Source organism: Schistocerca nitens, chromosome 5 (assembly GCF_023898315.1).
Source record: "Schistocerca nitens isolate TAMUIC-IGC-003100 chromosome 5, iqSchNite1.1, whole genome shotgun sequence".
In the NCBI taxonomy this organism is placed as follows: Eukaryota; Metazoa; Arthropoda; class Insecta; order Orthoptera; family Acrididae; genus Schistocerca; species Schistocerca nitens.
In genome coordinates, this window is record NC_064618.1 from 511,314,214 (window position 1) to 511,332,813 (window position 18,600).

Below are 18,600 nucleotides of genomic sequence, written 5' to 3' on the forward strand. Positions count from 1 at the left end.
GCAGTAAACAAATGAGGACACATTCCTCTGTGGTTGTCCATGGGTACAGCATGCAGTAAGCATCTGTTAGTGTTGCTACTGTAAACTGTATTCACAGTTTTGGGTAAGTGCAGCGCACACATTAGCTCTAATGGAACCATTTGTGTTCTGACAAGTTCTGAAATGCTTTTCCATTCAACTTTTACCTTTGCATGTACCAGAATAATGGAGCCTGTTATTACACACGGGAAATGGCCGAAGATGCTTCCATTTGCCAGACCATGATAAAATATCATGTCTGCCATTTCCCATGCTGTACAATAACATAGGAGTATGCCTCGTTTGTTAACTGAATTCTGTAGGTTGTTCGTAATAACAAAGAGCTAGCAGTAGAAGATATGCGTTACACAGAAAAGATGGACAAGTGCTCATAACTCTTAACGTATGCATTTTAGAGCCCATGTTTACGGGACAATTTTTTCCCTCCATACTACCACCTCAAAACCATTGGAATATTTTTTTAACACCATGTATATTACATTATTGTGAACTATGTTGATGACCAAACGCTACTGTTGAATGCCTCCCACAGTTACTTAATGCTGGAAAAATATTTCATCTGAATGAACTCGAGTTTACACATTATGTACGCACTAGAGAAAAATCTTGGACCAGTGAACTAGCGGCCGGCTGGTCCCGGCGGAGGTTCGAGTCCTCCCTCGGTCATGGGTGTGTGTGTTTGTCCTTAAGATAATTTAGGTTAAGTAGTGTGTAAGCTTAGGGACTGATGACCTTAGCAGTTAAGTCCCATAAGATTTCACACACATTTGAACGAGCGGCTGATGAATTTACTGCAGACACTTCCGGAAAAGTTACAGCCTGACCATGCATCACTTCATTGATAAACAGACAGTAAGATCTTTAAAACAGAAGAGAAAACTGCCAGTTTGAGTAACCGAACGTACTTCTTTACTACGAAATAAAATATTTGTGATTTAAGACGTCGGAAAACAGCCACTTACAGAACAATTCAAAGCGTGGAAAATGAAGTGTAGTACAATAGCTTGTGCTTTATTGATCACTACCTGTCGCTTGACTGCTGCTTGATGGTTGATGACAAACTTTGCATCCATTTGGAAAACTTGAAGAAACGTGCTGACAGGTGTATGATACTGAACGCGTGCTTTAGAGAGACGCAGAGTAAAAGTCTGTACCATACAGAACTGTATCCACTCCTATTAAACAGGTTCCATTCTTCCGGCTGGGACAAAGAAGGGAAGGTGAGGTGGAAAGGTCGCAAGCCTAACTGTATCAATTTCGTCATTGCCATTGGAAAAATTAATATCTCTTTGAACTTCTTGTAACCCAGTGACCTATGTCATCTATTCCACATATTAGCAAGAACAGGTCAATAAGTACCCATACTTGTTCGGAGTAGTCTGTTGCCAGTAACTATGACGTGAAGTAAAGGACTGAACTTGTGTGTGAATTATCTGTAGAGCAGGATTTCTCAGGCTATGTTCCGCGGGAACTGGATACGTGCTTATCGAAAAACTACTCATAACATGGCGTTTTTTCGACATTTTAACGATACTAATTATTTTCTGATTTTTTAAGGTTTCTGTATTTTTAGTTATAATTTAAAATTGAAGTAATCACTTAATAAAAAACGTCGCTCTCATTTTTTGAAATTTTATTAACCTTCAATGTAAACAATGTGTTCCATCAAAACACTAGGATTCTCAAACTGTTCGTCAGTGGAAAAGTTCGGGAACCCCTGCTCTAGAGTGAGAGGTATACATGCCAATACCTTGTGCTAATATCTTTTATTAAATTCTGGGACTAGCACGGAAGATTTTGGGGTTCTGAGACAGTAAGTGTAATTTGGGGTTCGTACTGTTGCTTGCGAGAGGAACGTATCTGACTGGCATCGAAGTCGTTCAGATTATCAATTATGGCTTTATGCACAAGGTGATAATTATTGAACTGTATGAATAAAACGTAAATTAGTTAGAAACTACGGCGTGTACACGCTTTATTCAACATGTAAACGTCACTACAGATATTCGGATTTAGGTTATGACATGTTCGATACACCTGTCATCATTGGCGATGACGTGACGCAGACGATTAGCGAAATTCTGCATGACCCACTGAAGTATCGGAATATCGATGTTGTCGATGACCGCCTCAGTGTCTGTTTTCAACTCAGTAATGGTTTTGAGGTTATTGCTTGTCTTTAATATAGCCCACAAAAAGAGTCGCATGTGTTCAGATCCGGAGAATATGGCGGCCAGTGGAGGCTCATGCCAGTGTCCTCTGGGTACCCCAGAACCAGAATGCGGTCCCTAGAGTGCTCTTCCAGAACATCAGACACTCTCCTTCTTCGATGGTGTCGAGCTCCGTCTTGCATGAACCACATCATGTCGAAATCAGGTTCATTTTGGATAATGGGGATAAAATCATCTTCCAACATCTTCACGTACTGTTCGGTAGTCAGCGTGCCATCAAGGAATATCTCACAGATTATTCCGTGACTGGACGTGACACACCACACAGTCATCCGTCGAGGGTGAAGAGACTTCTCGATCGCGAAATGCGGATTCTCCGTCCCACAAATGCGCCTATTTTGCTTATTGACGCACCTGCCCAAATGCAACTGAGCTTCGTCGCTAAACCAAACCATACAGCGCATACTAATTCCCATCATGCCCCGCGGCCAACCGTGCACTTTGAACGTCTTAACGCAAACCGTTCAGAAGTTATGACGATTTTATTTCATATAATTCAATAATTGTCACCCTGTATGAAACATCATTAGCCCCAAACGCAAAAGATCACCCCAAATAAAGACGAGCTTGTAGACTGAAGGTTTCTATCTACAGGTCCGTAAATTATCAGTATACCAGCAAGCACTGCCGTTGTTGTTCTTTTGTAACTGACATTTACAACAAAAGTGTATGATTATTAATTGTTGTGCAAGTATTTGTGTAAAAAAAACTGTGTTTGAGTTTCTCGCTTTCTTTCGCAGTTGTAAGGGTGACACTTTACTAGATTAATAAGTTGACTGTCTCTTTTGGCATATTTAAATTCGAGAGTACTAGCAGAATAATGTCATGCCGTAAAGGAAATAATGTCATACACAGGAAAGATGCCACAGAAAATTTATTTGTGTTTAATGAGTTAGTTTTATATGGTTAAGCAGCATTCGAAACCATTTATTATTTTTTGCATTTCTCTACGTGGAATGAAAGATCGCAGCAATAGAGTCGTTGCATTTTCTTTCTGAAGAGAAATAGTTGGGCCCATACGTTGCCGTACTGTCGTTTTCTGGGTTGTTCGAGACATGTTCTTATGCTTTCTTCAACGTAGAGATGTCGATCTCTTGTCCAATCTTCGTGAATCTCGGCAAGTAATCTGTTTCAACGATGTTCAAAGAAACAAAACATGCATCCCTAAACATGCCTGTCTTCTATTCGATCTTCATGATTGATGCTGCATTATAATTGGAAGTGACCAGCGTTGGCATTTATTACTTGAAAAGATGGGAATCTGCTGTTTGATTACTAAGAAAATCATAGCAAACTCATACTGTTATAAGCATTAATGAACTTGGAAATTTGCTGCACAAATAAATTATCACGATACTGCATACACACTCTATGCGGTGCAAATATCAGCTGGGCGCTATGAAGGAAGTAACATTAATCGCTTACTACACAATTGGTAAGGGAACTTGCATTTTTTTCAGCAGTCTTGCTCTAAAACTTCGACACTGCAGAAATCTGCCTCTATGTCACACCTGCCACTCGCCTCCGAGTGAACCAAGCAGAGCTGCAGTGATGTTGAGATAAAGCAGCCGCCTTGTCCTTCCTCAGGAGCCGGCAAATAATCAAGCGATTCTAGCGGCGGACGACCGTATCTGCGTGCCAGCCTTTGTTTGTGTGCAAGAAACCAGAAAAACATCTATTTTATCACTTGTTATTTTTAGTGGTAGTAGGAGGAGGAGATCGCTAAACCCCTGGTAGAAGAGGCCATTCTTCTTTGGAGGTACAGACGGTGGATATTACAACACCGCTTGGAGGGCCGTGCGATGACACGATGACAGAACGGTTTATTGGGAAAGATTTCAGTGCGTCTAGTTTTCTGCGTCGACGCGATCTTTTCAGCACAGATTTGTAGAATTTGTAAGCTATGACGCCCAACAAAGAAAAATGGTGAAGGTTCTTGATATGGTTAGTGATAGTACTGCATGGAGATTTGACATGATTTACAAAATGATGTAGCATTTGTCTATGTACGTGCATAACTCGGGGTACTTTTTTAAATTCCGCATTGCTAGCTTGCGTTCGACAACGGTATCCACATAGAATCTGAGCGCACAGAGATGGACACTTGAAGAGGACACTCAGTTGTCCAGTTTTAAAAGCTCTCATTACTTGTGCATTTCGGTATCAGTTGCGCACTGTTCATAATTTGGTTAGTGCTAGTATAATTGCTGAAGAAATTAAACTTTCCAGAACCAGAAATAGTTGATTACTGAGCGATTCTGCTGCTTCTCACCTGCCGTCTCGTAAAGATGGGTTAAGACAATCACGAATGTATTCAACCTATTGTATGTGAATGACACACAGGAAATGGAAATAGTTAATCTGGTAAAAACTATTCTGCTCCAAGCAGAGAGCATATTTTGCAGGACCTAAAATCTCTACAACTTACCAGTTAGCTGTATTACGCAGTCTCCTGAGCATTGGTACGGAGGAGTCGTTTAAAATGTGTTGGAGCCCGCTGAACTGGAAACGTAATACAAGGATACGGAATACGATTGTCGAATTTTAACACTTGAGTAGAAATTAGGTCAGTGCCTCCACCCCTCGAAAATTTTCTGCGTCCAGTTTCATAATGACAAATAACCACATAGCATCTTGGTTGCATTTATTGAATTGACACATGTCAGAAGCAGGCACACCTGTGTTGAAGTGTAATTTTTATGTAACCTACAGGTTATTGCGGTCCTTGGAAATATGGAACTCATCTCAAAGTGAAGAGAGAACAAACACTGTCAGTTGTCTGTGCATTGACCATTCTGATGACAGTGACTGACTTCGGATGAGGTACTGCAATTTATAAAGTGAAAGTCAGATTTTTGCGACTGATGCTTCTTTTCACGAATATTATCAAAATATGTCTTCTATCGAATAATTTGAGATACAACATATTGGCAATTATAAGCAGAGAGATTTTGTACTTGGCGATTAAAAGTATTTTTTATGGTAGATTTGAGAAAGAGCTTTCTTGCTGGGGGTGTTACTGGAGTACTGGGAGGAATGATCGACCACGTTATGTACATATTCACTAAGTGGTAAAGGATAATCATAAATAATAACTATTAACCGCATTCGGTTCATAGCAAGTTTGGATTGATACGGATTCAATTCAAAATTCGATTATAGCGATCGCCCATTCTTTTTTTCACATAGTAGATTTGGACATCTGCATTTCTACGCCACAAGTAACGTATAGTGTGAGACGTAAGGTACATAATTGACTAAAATCACTTTCCCCAATTCGTCTCACCGTTTGTACCCAGGAAGAACGATCGTCAGTACCTCTTTGTATAATCTCAAATTTGTCTGATTTTTCAGTCGTTGTTGTTAATGTAGATGCATGAAGGAAAACATGAAGTTGACTCGTACTGAAAAGTAATCTATCATAATTTAAGGTTCCCAGCGAAGCACAGTGCGCTTCTTGTGGCAGCTGCCAATAGAGATCGTCAGTCGCTTTCTGCAGCACCTTTGAATCCCGTATATTGATTTTTATTAATCTAATATGAAAATTAGCCGGGACAGACGGAATTGTTTGAAATTTCATTGAATTTCAAGCAACAGGACTTTGCCAGCAGTTACTTTAGGAAAAAAGAGAAAATATGTGTCTCTTAATCCTCAAGATTTTAGGTCATTTTGCATGTTTATTTATTAGCTATTATTGTTAGCTCTATAGCAAAGTATTAACCACGGAATTGACTTTATTACCACCGTTATTTCGATTGGGACTATATTCCGGGTAATATGACATAACTCAAGAATGAATCACTACCACTTTCTACCCTTCCTATCTACTCTTTCTAGCATTCTCCCAGACATCCCTTACAATTTCAACGAATATTGTGACACGTATTTTACAGGTCACATACTCTTTTTCAGCGAACGTACCCAACAACTTGCAGCATTATTAGCAAATGGAACTTAAGCCGTACCTTTGGCAATATGTTCTCACGATTCGGCCATTGAAATTGAGTCTGCCTGGGACATCTCTGAAGGACATCTCTGAATATTTTTTAGCGGGATTTGGATCCAACAGACGGCAGGCGTCTGTCTGAGGAATGGATGGTGTGACTTGGGCTGTTTCTCGACGCAAGGATCGGCGAAAGCGCGGCGACTGGTCGAAATGCCAGTCGGTACTCGAGACCCACGGCTACGCTTTTAGCGAGATGGGGCGGCGCAGGCGCAGGCGAGGAATAAATATAGCTTGCGAGCGGTTGCCTTCCCGGTCGGCGGCGGCGCTGAATTACCGCACGTCCGTGCCCGTGCCCGTGCGTCTCCGCACAACACCGCTGTTAATTAACGCGTCGCCGCACCTGCCCGCCGTATATTTAGAAATTGCCGCTGCACTTTTCAAGCGGCCATTCACTTCGCACCGAGCTTCCGACGGCGCGCACCGTCTCCAGTGTGTGAATCTGCGGGACGAAAGTCTGACCTGGTCTAAACTCAGTTTTTGGCAGAGCACGCGGAGAGTTTCTTGAGCTGCTTCCAAGCGAGTGCCGCCCTTGTAACCCAACACCACAGACTATTTCATGACGTCTCCCTAACGGGCGCTCAATGACACGCTCGCTACACGAGATTCTGTCTGGTACAGCGATTCCAGTGGCGCCTCCTGGAACCCTGTCACTTTATCAAAATGTTTCCAGCACCCTATACGAAACCCAACGAAAATCGCTACGGCAAAGCGATGTTTTTCGTTTTATGACACGTGCTCAGAATCACCGGACTATTGAGATTAAAGAAGATTAAAAAAGATTTCACGACTGTTTTCAGAAACGGGTAAAACAATGAAGATACTTTCTAAATCTGTCGGTTACATCATATCCATCCATCTTACAACAAGAACCTACTTTGGGATCCGCTGTTGCTTCTTGGTACTCTAAAAAATATTACATTCCAGAATATTAGTTGCCCACTATTTGTGAAGTGATTGAAGTCTTGCGTTTAGCTTAACTTTAGCCATCTATGTCTTTCGTATAGCGCTTAGCGTGAATTATTCACAACACGTTGTGTGGTATTTCGAATTTCTGTTGTTACTACCGCTGTGGAATACTGCTCCAGTAGATTACCATGACCACTGTACATTGCGATGCACTAACATCCGCAATGGGGAACGAAAATCACCCGTGACTTCTCAACGCCGTAGTAGCGGACTTGGAGATGGCTAAGGTTGACCCCTTTGTGGCGATAAACAGCGGTCAATACGCGATATGGCGTTTGAAAATGTTGTAGATAGTGAAACTGTAAGAAGTTTACGTGTCGTTTGTAACAACGTATGAAATATTTGTAGTGTTATACATATTTCAATTCTCTCTTTTATGTACTTCTCACTAACTCCATCCGACAAACCGCAGTAAATTACTGAATAACGTAATGAAAGCACAAGATGGTGTTTTACTCCCACTCACTAGATAACTATCACTGACTGCTGAAAACCCTAATACTAGTTACGTGTTAAACGATGAGGGTACCAATGAAGATGCTCCTGTGGCGGATCCCGATCGTACCTACATGCACCACTGGAGTCACTTACAGCGACCTGTTGCTTGTCTCTCTATTGGATTCATTGGTCGCGGCTTATTCACCATCACTGTACGTTAGTTATCGTTCTATCAGAGGAATAACACTAAGAAATGATGGTATCGATCCTCATCTACGGGAGTAACCTCAGTTAGGTAAACGGGAATCGACATCGGCGCAGAGTATTCCGTTACTTCTCGTTCGGCGTCTCATTACAGTATTGGAAGGCTTCTGTAAAGGCGAGAGGCACGTAACACAGAGACACATGAATAAAGGAGCGAGCAGGGCGCAGGTGGCACTTACACCAGAACACTGCCACAAAGTCCTTCTCGTTGAGGATGCGCTCAAGCTGCTTGGCCGTGACCTCCTCGATGACGGCGGCCGCTTCAGCGTCCTTGCTGGGCGCGGATGCCTTCTTAGCGGCGCGGGCGCCGGGGAACGCCGCGGCCGCCAGAAGGGCGAGCAGTAGCAGCCGCACGCTGCCGCCTGCCATGGCTGATGGCTGCTCCTCGCACTGAGCCCCGCTCTGCTGTGTGCGCGCAGCCCTCCCTCGAGAGCAGCTCTGGCGCGGCTCGGCGGCGGCGCGCTGCACCCGCCGAGCCAGGGGCGCCACCGGCGGCGGCGGCGCCGAGCTTAGGACCGTCCGCGCGGGGGCGCGCCGCCTCCCCCAGCCACTGGCCCGCCGCGCTCCAGGCCGCTGACGTACTGTACACGTTCCACGGAGTGGACAGGACACGGGAGAGTATCTCCATAAAAACATCTCAGGAAGGTTACAAAACTGAAACTGCACACAACTGGAAATGTCCGAGACTTGTTTGGCAGGCATGAGAATGAAATTAGACCATTGGCCTTCATATTCGCCAAACGGAAATCCAGTAAAGAAATTGTGGCCTGTGTTAGGCATCTCACAAAGAATTAAAGTAGATAATTTGTTAGCTTCTAACCCTTGGTGTTAGTTTTCCCCCAACTTGGCTTCCATCCCTGCTCTCAGAGAAGTAATTTCTTATCTCCAGAAAATTTCTCCTAAGGCCGCGAGATCCTTGTACTTCTCGTAACACTGCAGGTGTTCGTGTCTAAACATGCTATACGAATGTACTGGACAGGGAAGAAACAGTTAACAGAATTTTAACATAAATTATATGCCAGCGGGAAAATACTCTTATCGAAGAACAAATAATGCGAATGTATTCCTGTTTATTTAAAAGACTCTGACTGAAAAGGTTCGGTACCAGCTGCCTCATTTAGCTTCCTCAGCACATTTAAAAATTTTCCCAAAAATTTTATTATTCGAACATATTTGCGCTTTTTTTAACATGCAACGTACTTGACACTCCCACGAGCTCCCCTAATTGTAGCTCACTCACACCCACTACTCCATCGCTGTAAGTCGCTCACACCCATCGACCCCCTGTAGCCTTTTCTCATTCATTCAGCCCAGATCATAGACCCTCTGTCTATCTCCTTTGTAACAGCCATAGCCCACTTCAAATGGCTCTGAGCACTATGGGACTTAACAGCTGAGGTCATCAATCTCCTAGAACTGAGAACTACTTAAACCTAACTAACCTAAGGACATCAAACACATTCATGCCCGAGGCAGTATTCGAACCTGCGACCGTAGCGGTCGCGCGGTTCCAGACTGAAGCGCCTAGAACCGCTCGGCCACTCCGGCCGGCTAGCCCACTTCGTTCTGTCCTACTACTACAGCCTCCTTTCACTGTCACCGTCCCTCACTTGCTCTCCCTTGCTGCTAATACCTCATTCATTCCATCCTTCCTTCCACCGAGCGAGGTGGCGCAGTAGTTAGCACACTGTACTCACCTTCGGGAAGACGACGGTTCAAACCCGCGTCCGGCCATCCTGATAAGGTTTTTCATGATTTCCCTAAATCACTTCTGGCAAATTCCGTGATGATTACTTTGAAAGGGTACGGCTTACTTCTTTCCCCATCTTTCCTTAATCCAATGGGACCGATGAGCTCGCTGTTTGGTCCCCTCCGCTAAATTAACCAACCAACCAACCTTCCTTCCTAATGCAGCTGTCTCTTCTCACTATCTCTCTCTCTTCCTCGGTGTCATTGTCATGTATTCTGCCCCTCATTATCATTGCCTCTAACCCACTTCCAGTTTCTCCCTCTCTTTATTTTAACCCTCCCCCCCCCCCTTCCTCCGGCACTCTCTCCTTCACTGTTTTCCTAACACTGTTCTGCCACTGTCAGCTGTGTTCCACTGCCATCGTGTCCCTCTCTTTCTCTCACACTGTCAGTGTCTCCTTCGCTCTTTCTTTACCACAACCACTGTCTACTATCTTCCAGTATTTGTTAATTTTCCATCTCTTTGCCATTGCCATTGTCTTCTTCTGTCTCAGCACAAAAAAGCGCGAGTATGTTTGTATGCCAAAATTTTTGGGGGCGCTGGGAAAGGTAGAATGAGGCAAATGGTACGCTTCGATAGGAGCAGGGAAAGAAATATATTGGTCAATAAACTTCAGATACTTTTCTTATGTGATAACTGAGGGTGGCGGCCTATGTGAAATTGAAATAACGTAAAACTAATTTAACACTTCATACTGGACCTAACGTGCTAAAAAAATTTGTATGTGCTTCAACATGGGTTTCCCAGGTGATAACGGAGACACACTGCAGCATGTTTCTCCGTGCTACGTTACTTTATAAACTAAATGTTTGCCTCACTCGGATTTTACGTGCGTATTTTATGTGTACAAGTAGGGTGAATTCGAATCCCTGTATCTCAGGAACGGATAAAGATATGAAGAAAATTTTCAAAGTTCTTCATGATCGGGAGCTTAGGAATAAAAGTTACAGGCATTTGCTGTGCGTAGCCGTTTCGTTATACGCGGCTTGGTTTTCGTATCCTAAAAACAAGATTTTTGGAAACGGAGAGGTGGCTCGTGGTTCAAATGGCTCTGAGCACTATGGGACTTAACATCTATGGTCGTCAGTCCCCTATAACTCAGAACTACTTAAACCTAACTAACCTAAGGACATCACACAACACCCAGTCATCACGAGGCAGAGAAAATCCCTGACCCCGCCGGGAATCGAACCCGGGAACCCGCGCGTGGGAAGCGAGAACGCTACCGCACGACCAAGAGCTGCGGTGGCTCTTCTAGATCAATGTCTAGAGAAGAGACCATTAAACTGTGAGCAATTTTCTGCGGTTATTTATTATTTAGATTTCTCCTCATACGGTATTTTAACTGTATGAGTAGGGTAACTTTGAACCTCTTTATCTTGGAAACGGATAAAGATATCACGAAAATTTTTAAGGTTGTTCGAGTTCTGGATCTCAAAAATATATCGTAAAAATTACATCCATTTGCTGTGCATAGGCATCTTGGAATCCTCAGCTGCGTTTTGGTCCACTGGTGACGACAAAATATAATAAAAATACTCTTTTTGTGGGGTTTTCCAGGAACTGACCATGAACCAATGGTGCCTCCATACGTCCCATCAAGCCAACTGTAAACCACAGCAAACGCAGAAACAGTCAATCGATTTGCTCTATTTGCCTAAGCAGGAGGAAATGTGTAAATTTATACTTTGACCCTATACCGTAGGATAATGACACTAAGACGATCGTTCTCTTGGCTAAACAAATGGTCCATAGCCCAAGGAACATCCAAAACTCTTGACCTTACCTTTGTATCACCAATAGAGCCCGAGGTATGAGCACTCGAAAATCCGTTTTTATGCGCTGTGTTTTGGAGCATAATAGGTACGTATGCTGTCGCATGCATGCCTATATTCTTTACCGCAAACGAAATCTGAGGCAGCCTTTCCATTTTGGGAGTCACTAATCCACAATCCAGATTATCAGTGGAAACACGGCAAAATATTTGAACTGAGAAAGTATAAAAGAAGGAAGTTCTCATTTTCCAACTCATAGCATGTTACAAAGGAACGCGGAATGGCACCAGACAAACTAACTGCGGTTGTTGCGCAGGAAACAAAGAAAATGGTTAGAATATCAAATACACTCGCAGGGGAGAGGGGGAGAGAATCTTAGCGACAGCATGTAGCTTGTGTGGTACCTCGTAGCGTCGATTCCATGCGTACGTAGCGGTACCTCTGACGTCGGTCAATATCTTATGGATTTAATAGCAAGGTTGGCTTCTGCAGATCTGACTCCACGGTTATGGAGGTTAGAGAACGTTGTTATATGTCGGAGACTGCTGAGCGATGTTCACATTAATAAAGAACGTATAGGTCACTATAAACGAAGGAGACACGACTGTGCAACGAATAAGAGGGAGCGCGTTATCTGTTCCCGCACAAGGAAGCTGCACTGACCTACCGGTGTTACGTCTTTGTGGAGGACGCGAGGACGTTTTTAGCTGTAGGGTCGACCTCTCCACTCGGTACCAATATTAGGACACGCGGATAAACATTTCCTTCCACGAGCGCGTGGGACACGAACAACATTTGTACGGAAACAGTTTTTCCTACCGGCCAACGCCACATTGTGATTTGTAATAAAAGCGATTTGTGGTAATCACTTAGTTACCATGACATAACTGTCTGATATTCCTGTCTTTCCATAACACATTGGTGGTTCAGAATCTCGCACATCATTAATTTGCGAGGAGATATTTGCATATTAAGTTTATATACTTGCTTAATATACATATGATTTACCCATGATTGCGGTCGTTCGATTCGCAATTTCATCAGCTTTTAGGATCTGTGATCAGAATTTAGTTGTGTTGATTTATCACATCTCTTTTTTGTGGGAGCTGGATCTAATGGTTGACTTGGCCTCGCCGGCATGAGTGTCATCACTCTGGAAAAGTCCATGATGTACAAGTTCACCATTTAGGATCTACGCATGTACCAATCCCCAGGAGTATTCATGCTGTTTTGGATACCAAAGATGGCTCTACATAAAATTCGTTAAATGTTAGTATTTGAGCCGTGGTAAAAAATTGCTGTTTTGAAGAGCGCGCTGCAGCCCGTAATGTGAAGCAGTCGTCCTCCGTTTCTGGCGGTGGCGCCGCTGTGGCGATCGCAGCTTTGGTGTCTCCCTGTGGTGGGAAAGGGGAAAGGTTGCCTGTTCACGTGCATTTAAGGAGTGCTTTGAGCTCGCCCGTCGGTCAGTCTGGGCCAGTCTCTCGTCCCCTCGTCCCCAGCTTGGTAGTCTGTCTCTCGTCCGCATTTGTTAGGCAGTTAGTGTCTGTCTGTCGTTCGGAGTGCTAGTATGTCTGTCGTTCGGATCAACCTTTAAAGCCGGCAAAATGAGCGTCTTTCCACTCCGCCAGTAAGATAACTCAGCGAGTGGTCGCCCGGTCGGGGATTAGTTCCTTCATCTGAGTCCGCGCGTTAGGCCGCCAGTCTGCTCGAGTTCGCTCAGGCAATGGTCGTTGGCGGTTGGATCGATCGGTTGGTCGGTCGCGCACTGAGACACAAGATGACTTGTCCGTCTTGAGCGTCGGCGCATGTGAGGTCGCCACGTGAATCCAGTGGGCCGCGGCGTATAGCGAGTGGTAGTGACTTCGCGGTCGACACGAGAGCAACAGGCGTCAACCCACGACATCAGTCTGGCCGATGCAAGCTGCGACGCCGTGAGACGTGAGGTCGGCGCGCCTTCCTTCGTCCGTTGAAGCGGCTGGCAGCGGACGGACCGGGAGAGCGATTTTGAGGTGCTGCGCCAGGCCTTCTCGATAAATCGCAGTTTATTATAAGTTAAGTGACTGGTGATATGTTGTTTGATTTACTCTTGTTAAATTCTACTTGTTTTCTTGGTGAGGTCACCAGCCGTTTTGCTTTGGGGTCGTCTCACCATTCTTCTCCGTTTGCCCACCCGCTGGGAGGTGGTTGTTTATAAATTGGGTGGTCCGTTTTTCCCTTGTGGAGTAGGGGCGGGTTAGAGCAACCTGCGGTTAGGGTTGTTCGGTAATTTCCCTATCAATGTACCGTACGTTAGTAGCTGCCTCTGTCATGTTTGTCGGATTTGGTGAATTTATTGCTTGGAGTGTAACAGCCTAATACCTGAAATATGTTTTGATCTTTGGAAACTTTGATATTATTGCCTATGATCTTGAGAGGTGGTATCTGTGTACTGTAGAGCATCTTAACTATTGTTTGGCCAACCTTGTAGAATTTTATATAAGATTGCATTTCATGGGCTTTTATTTAAATGATCATTTTAATATATAAAGTTGCCACCCTTTCATCGTAAGACTTTCTTAGAAGTTAAAAAAGATGCACCTTCGGTGGCAAGGTTAATATTTTAATTGCTAGTGTTTTGTACCATTTCCATCCCTCCTACGGGGGTGCATAGTTTGTGTGCTTGTGTAAATTGTTCAAGCTCTTAGTTCAAAGTTATCTGGTGTGTTGCAGATTTGCAACAGTGTAGTCTTTCAGAGGCTGTTGTGAGCGGTCGTAACTATGGCCGTATCAAAAGGGAGCGGCAAGGTTCTCTGCCCGAAAGCTCATACAGTCAAAATTTGTTTCTTTCTGCCTCTGAATAAATTGTAACTTTGATATTTAGGGGGTGCTTTCTGATTATAATTTTAAATCTGTTTCTTTAAAAAAAATGCTTTTAGGCGCTATTAAAGTGAATAAAATGGCTCTGAGCACTATGAGACTTAATATCTGAGGTCATCAGTCCCCTAGAACTTAGAACTACTTAAACCTAACTAACCTAAGGACATCACACACGTCCATGCCCGAGGCATTATTCGAACCTGCGACCGTAGCGGTCCCGTGGTTTCATACTGAAGCGCCTAGAACCGCTCGGCCACACCGGCCGGAAAAGTGAATAAAATTCCCATTTTTTAAAAGGAATTTGGTTATGATTTCATCAGTTACCCCGTGGCAACTACTTCCATGCTTACATAGTGTGATTAAATGTGTTAATGTTCGTGATGAATCGTTAGTAAATAAAATGAATTCTTAAGAATATTTTTTGAAAATAAATCACGGTTCAGTATAATTTTGTTCGGTCTTTACGCTGTATGGGTATGATGGTGCATACTATCTGTGCTCTATGGATTTAAGTCCTGCAGAATACCCTCTTGTTCAACACGTGGTTATGCACTGTAAGTCATAAAAATGATAGACGCAGTTTCCAAAGATTTGGAGGTCAGAATGGTAACCACCTCGTGCATTGAAACAACGATCATCTGTCTGGATGCAATATGCACCACCAATTTCAGGAATCAATGCTGTGAGTCTGTTTGAAAACGGAACATTAGGTCATCAGCTACCCCGTCATTGTGGAAGATGATATTAATTGTTGGGTAAACACCATCGGATAGCTGTTTGGAAACGCTTTTCCAGTTTCCACATGTTAAGATGTCTTCCACATTTTTGTCAGTAAGAAACACTGTCTCTGTCTTTTGACATTTTGAAAAAACGGGACTTATGCCGGATGTTTGCGGCGTTCTCTCGCGATATTTCGATGCCTTAACTCGCTGTCTTCTTCGAGTGCTACCCGAGAATAGTCCTTGGGCGGATCGAGTCCAGTATTTATGCCTGTAAGGTGCTGGGCGCTCCCTAGTCGGTCCGCGCCACATTGGGTGTTCCCCCTGCGGTCCACAACCGCTATACGCGGCTCCGATGGTCCTCTCTGGTCGCTGGTGTTCTGACTGCGGTCCACACTCACTTCGGCCGCTCTCTGGGGTCTGACGCTGACGCTAAAATGACGGGCCTTGTCCTTGGCCCGAGTCTTAGGAGTTTAAGCTTTACTTGCTATTCCTCCTCTATTCCTTGGTGGTTGGGTTGTTTTGCCTCTGGTTTCGGATGGCCTCTGGTTATCTGTAAAAGAAAGAATTATCGGCTAGGTGTCTCTGGCGGCTTCTTATTCTTCTTCTTCTTGTGGTTCCCTAGCTGTCCAAACTCGATTTTGTTCAGACGAGATGTGTCCACTGGCGGCGTGTTCTGTTTGATGTACAGGACGGCTTGTTCCGTCATGTACTTCCAGTCGTCGTCGATGAAGATCGGATAGCAGTTTATCAACTCCAGATCCGCACGCCGGACGAGTCCCCTCCCTCTGATCTTCTGGTTTAGGGGTTCACACCCCCAGTGGTGCGAATAGGGTTTGTGGGGGAGGGGAGGGATATCAGTTACCGTGAAGGGATATGGATTACCATGGTGGCGATAGCTGCCGTCGCGTAGGGAGTCTGCAATCTTCCTGAGTACCTCCCTCACACAATTATTGTTGGAGAGGGGCAGGCACTCATATTACGACTCGTCTTCTTCTCCCTCGGTCTCCATGGACGTCTCCTCTGCCGTTTGCGTGTCTGCAGAGGCAGAAGAGGCGGCCGTTTCCAAGGGGGCCGTCTTCTTGCTGTCGGCGGGTGTCCCCGACTCCGTGACCACTTCCCTAGCAACCTGCATTGCCGCATCTGCCAAGGAGAGGGTCGTCTGCATTTCCGCGTCTACCCCCATACTTGTGGGGATCGGCGTCGCTTCAGGTGTCGTACGAGATGCGAGGTACAGGGCTACCCTCAGTTGTGTCACCTCGCGACGCATCTCGTCAAGTTCCGCCTTCAGCGCCGCCCTCTCCTCCCGCATGGCGGATTTGAGCGCGGCGATGGCGTCCTCGCTGGCTTTCCGCAACGTTTCGCGGAACACGCCTCGTCGTCTATGCTGTGGTGCGGCCCGCTTCTCCTGCTTGAATAGGAGGGCGGGGTGTCCACCTTCTCTTCTTGGGCCACCTCTTCATGTGTGGTGACCCCTTTCTGCCGCTTCCATGACTTCAGGTAGCCACAGCTGCGCGAATTTGCTGCGTGCGCGCCGCTGCAATTTACGCATTTGGCCGCGGTACCTCTTGGTTTGTCGCAGTTGCGTGTATCGTGCAGTTTCCCGCACTTCATACACGTCACTGCACTGTCGCAGGTCCTGGCTGTGTGTCCCATCTTCTGACACTTATAGCACTGTAATTGTACCACGGGCTTCCACTTCTTCTTCTTGTTGCCGCTACCGTTGCTCCTGACTGCCTTTAGCAGGAGCTCGACGGCAGCAGCAATCTTGCCTCTTCTGCCTTTCCTACGTCTGGACATGGCGTTGGGATAGTGGCGTACGCGGGCGACGGTAACGAAGTGAGCCGCAGCGAGTCGAGCAGCAGAGTGGCGTGTGCTCTCCGGGGTCGCGGTCGTCACCTGTAGTGCCTGGTGCTCTGTATCCTGGCTGTTTCCTTGGTCTCCACTTCTGCTTCTTGCTGGGGGCTTCGTAACTGGTGCGCGCCGCGTCGAGTGTTTCGTTCGCGGTCCGCGGCCATGGTACCCTCTGATCGCTGGTGTTCCGAGCACCGTCCGTGGCCGCTGTAGCCGTCCTCTGGGGTCATGGTCGTCATCTGAGGTCTGTCAAAACCAGTCTGTAATGTCTGATGTTCTGTCTCATTGCTGTTTCCTCGGTTTCTCTTGATGGGCGCTCTGTAATCGGTCTGCGCCATGTCGATTGCTACGTCCCTGGTCCGCACCCACTAGGCGCGGCTCCAATGGTGCCCTCTGATCGTTGGAGTTCCGACCGTCGTCCGCGCCCGATTTGGCCGTCCTCTAGGGTCATGGTCTTCATCTCAGGAGTGTCAGGACAAATCTGTAGTGTCTAGTGCTCTGTCTCATGGCTGTTTTCTCGGTCCCCACTCCTGTTTCTTGCGAAATGTCGATGTGTTTTGCGTTGAGTTTTCGGAAGTTCAAGAGCTGGATCCCAGGCCGTGCTGAGCTGGTATCCAGTGTCACAGTAGATGAGATTCTCCATGATCTTGATCTTGATGGACTCTTTTATGACACTGCCCCAATATCTGGCGGTCTGTGTGACAATCTTGGTGTCATTATAGTTCATAAAGTGACGGAACCCTAAACAGTGTTCTGCTATGGCTGATTTGGTTGCCTGTCTCATTCTGGTATGCCTCTGGTGTTCGTGACACCTGATGTCAACAGTCCTGGTGGTCTGGCTGATGTATGACATCCCACACTCACATGGTATGTTTTAAATGCCTGGCTTCCATAACCCCAGGTCATCCTTTACATTGTCCAACATTGTTGCAATCTTAGTGGGTGGGCAAAATACTGTCTCTGTCTTTCATTTCATCCATCATGTGTGCTGTAGGAGCAACTTAGTTTACACCATGCAATGTTCACCTTCTGGGAGAGTCGATGGATTGAAACATGTTATTGTCAGTTAAGTACCTGGCACAGACCTCAGAGTCATGGTGGAAAAACAAAATGTATGGCTATGTACACAGATGTAGTCATACACTGCTTCAATGTGTTACAGCAAAAACACTGTATCAAACTGCTTATGAAACAACAGTACTACTGTGATTGGTAGTCTGTGGGATAGTCTTCCTCCAGTACAGGTGACAAAACTTTACGCAGGTACGTGCAAGCGACTTCAGTCCCGGGACGCCTGTTCCATTGGACCAATAAGTGAATATTTAATGGGATCACAACATATGGGCGATGCCAACATGCAGACGGTATTTGTTTCCAATATATCGGGGGAGATAGACACAATAAAATCTTATTGAGTTCTCTACCAGGTGACGTTAGCGAAGTTTATATAGTTCATAGTTTTACTCCGTTGTTACAAAAATAACGAGGAGAGAGGAAGAGAGAGAGAGAGAGAGAGAGAGAGAGAGAGAGAGAGAGACTGTACTGTCAACAAAGATTGTGATATCATTACACTGTTGAATTTCTAGCATGGTAATCACAGGAATACGATGAGATTAAGACATGTACAGGGAGATATGTATAGATTGACATTCGGTATCGATGAATTGTAGGAGATATGTTTCTGAATTTCTTTGCGCAGTCT

The 18,600-nt window shown here is 45.1% G+C and overlaps 1 protein-coding gene across 1 annotated transcript in view; it reads right to left on the reverse strand.

Moving 5' to 3' along the window:
- The window catches only part of LOC126260960 (uncharacterized), a 473,264-nt gene extending 464,873 nt beyond the window's left edge, over positions 1–8,391 (reverse strand). The window contains exon 1 of the mRNA XM_049958484.1: positions 8,124–8,391. Within this exon, the coding sequence (XP_049814441.1) occupies positions 8,124–8,313 (190 nt within the window). The 5' untranslated portion in view covers positions 8,314–8,391. The remainder of the gene's footprint in view (positions 1–8,123) is intronic.
- Positions 8,392–18,600: the final 10,209 nt, after the last annotated feature.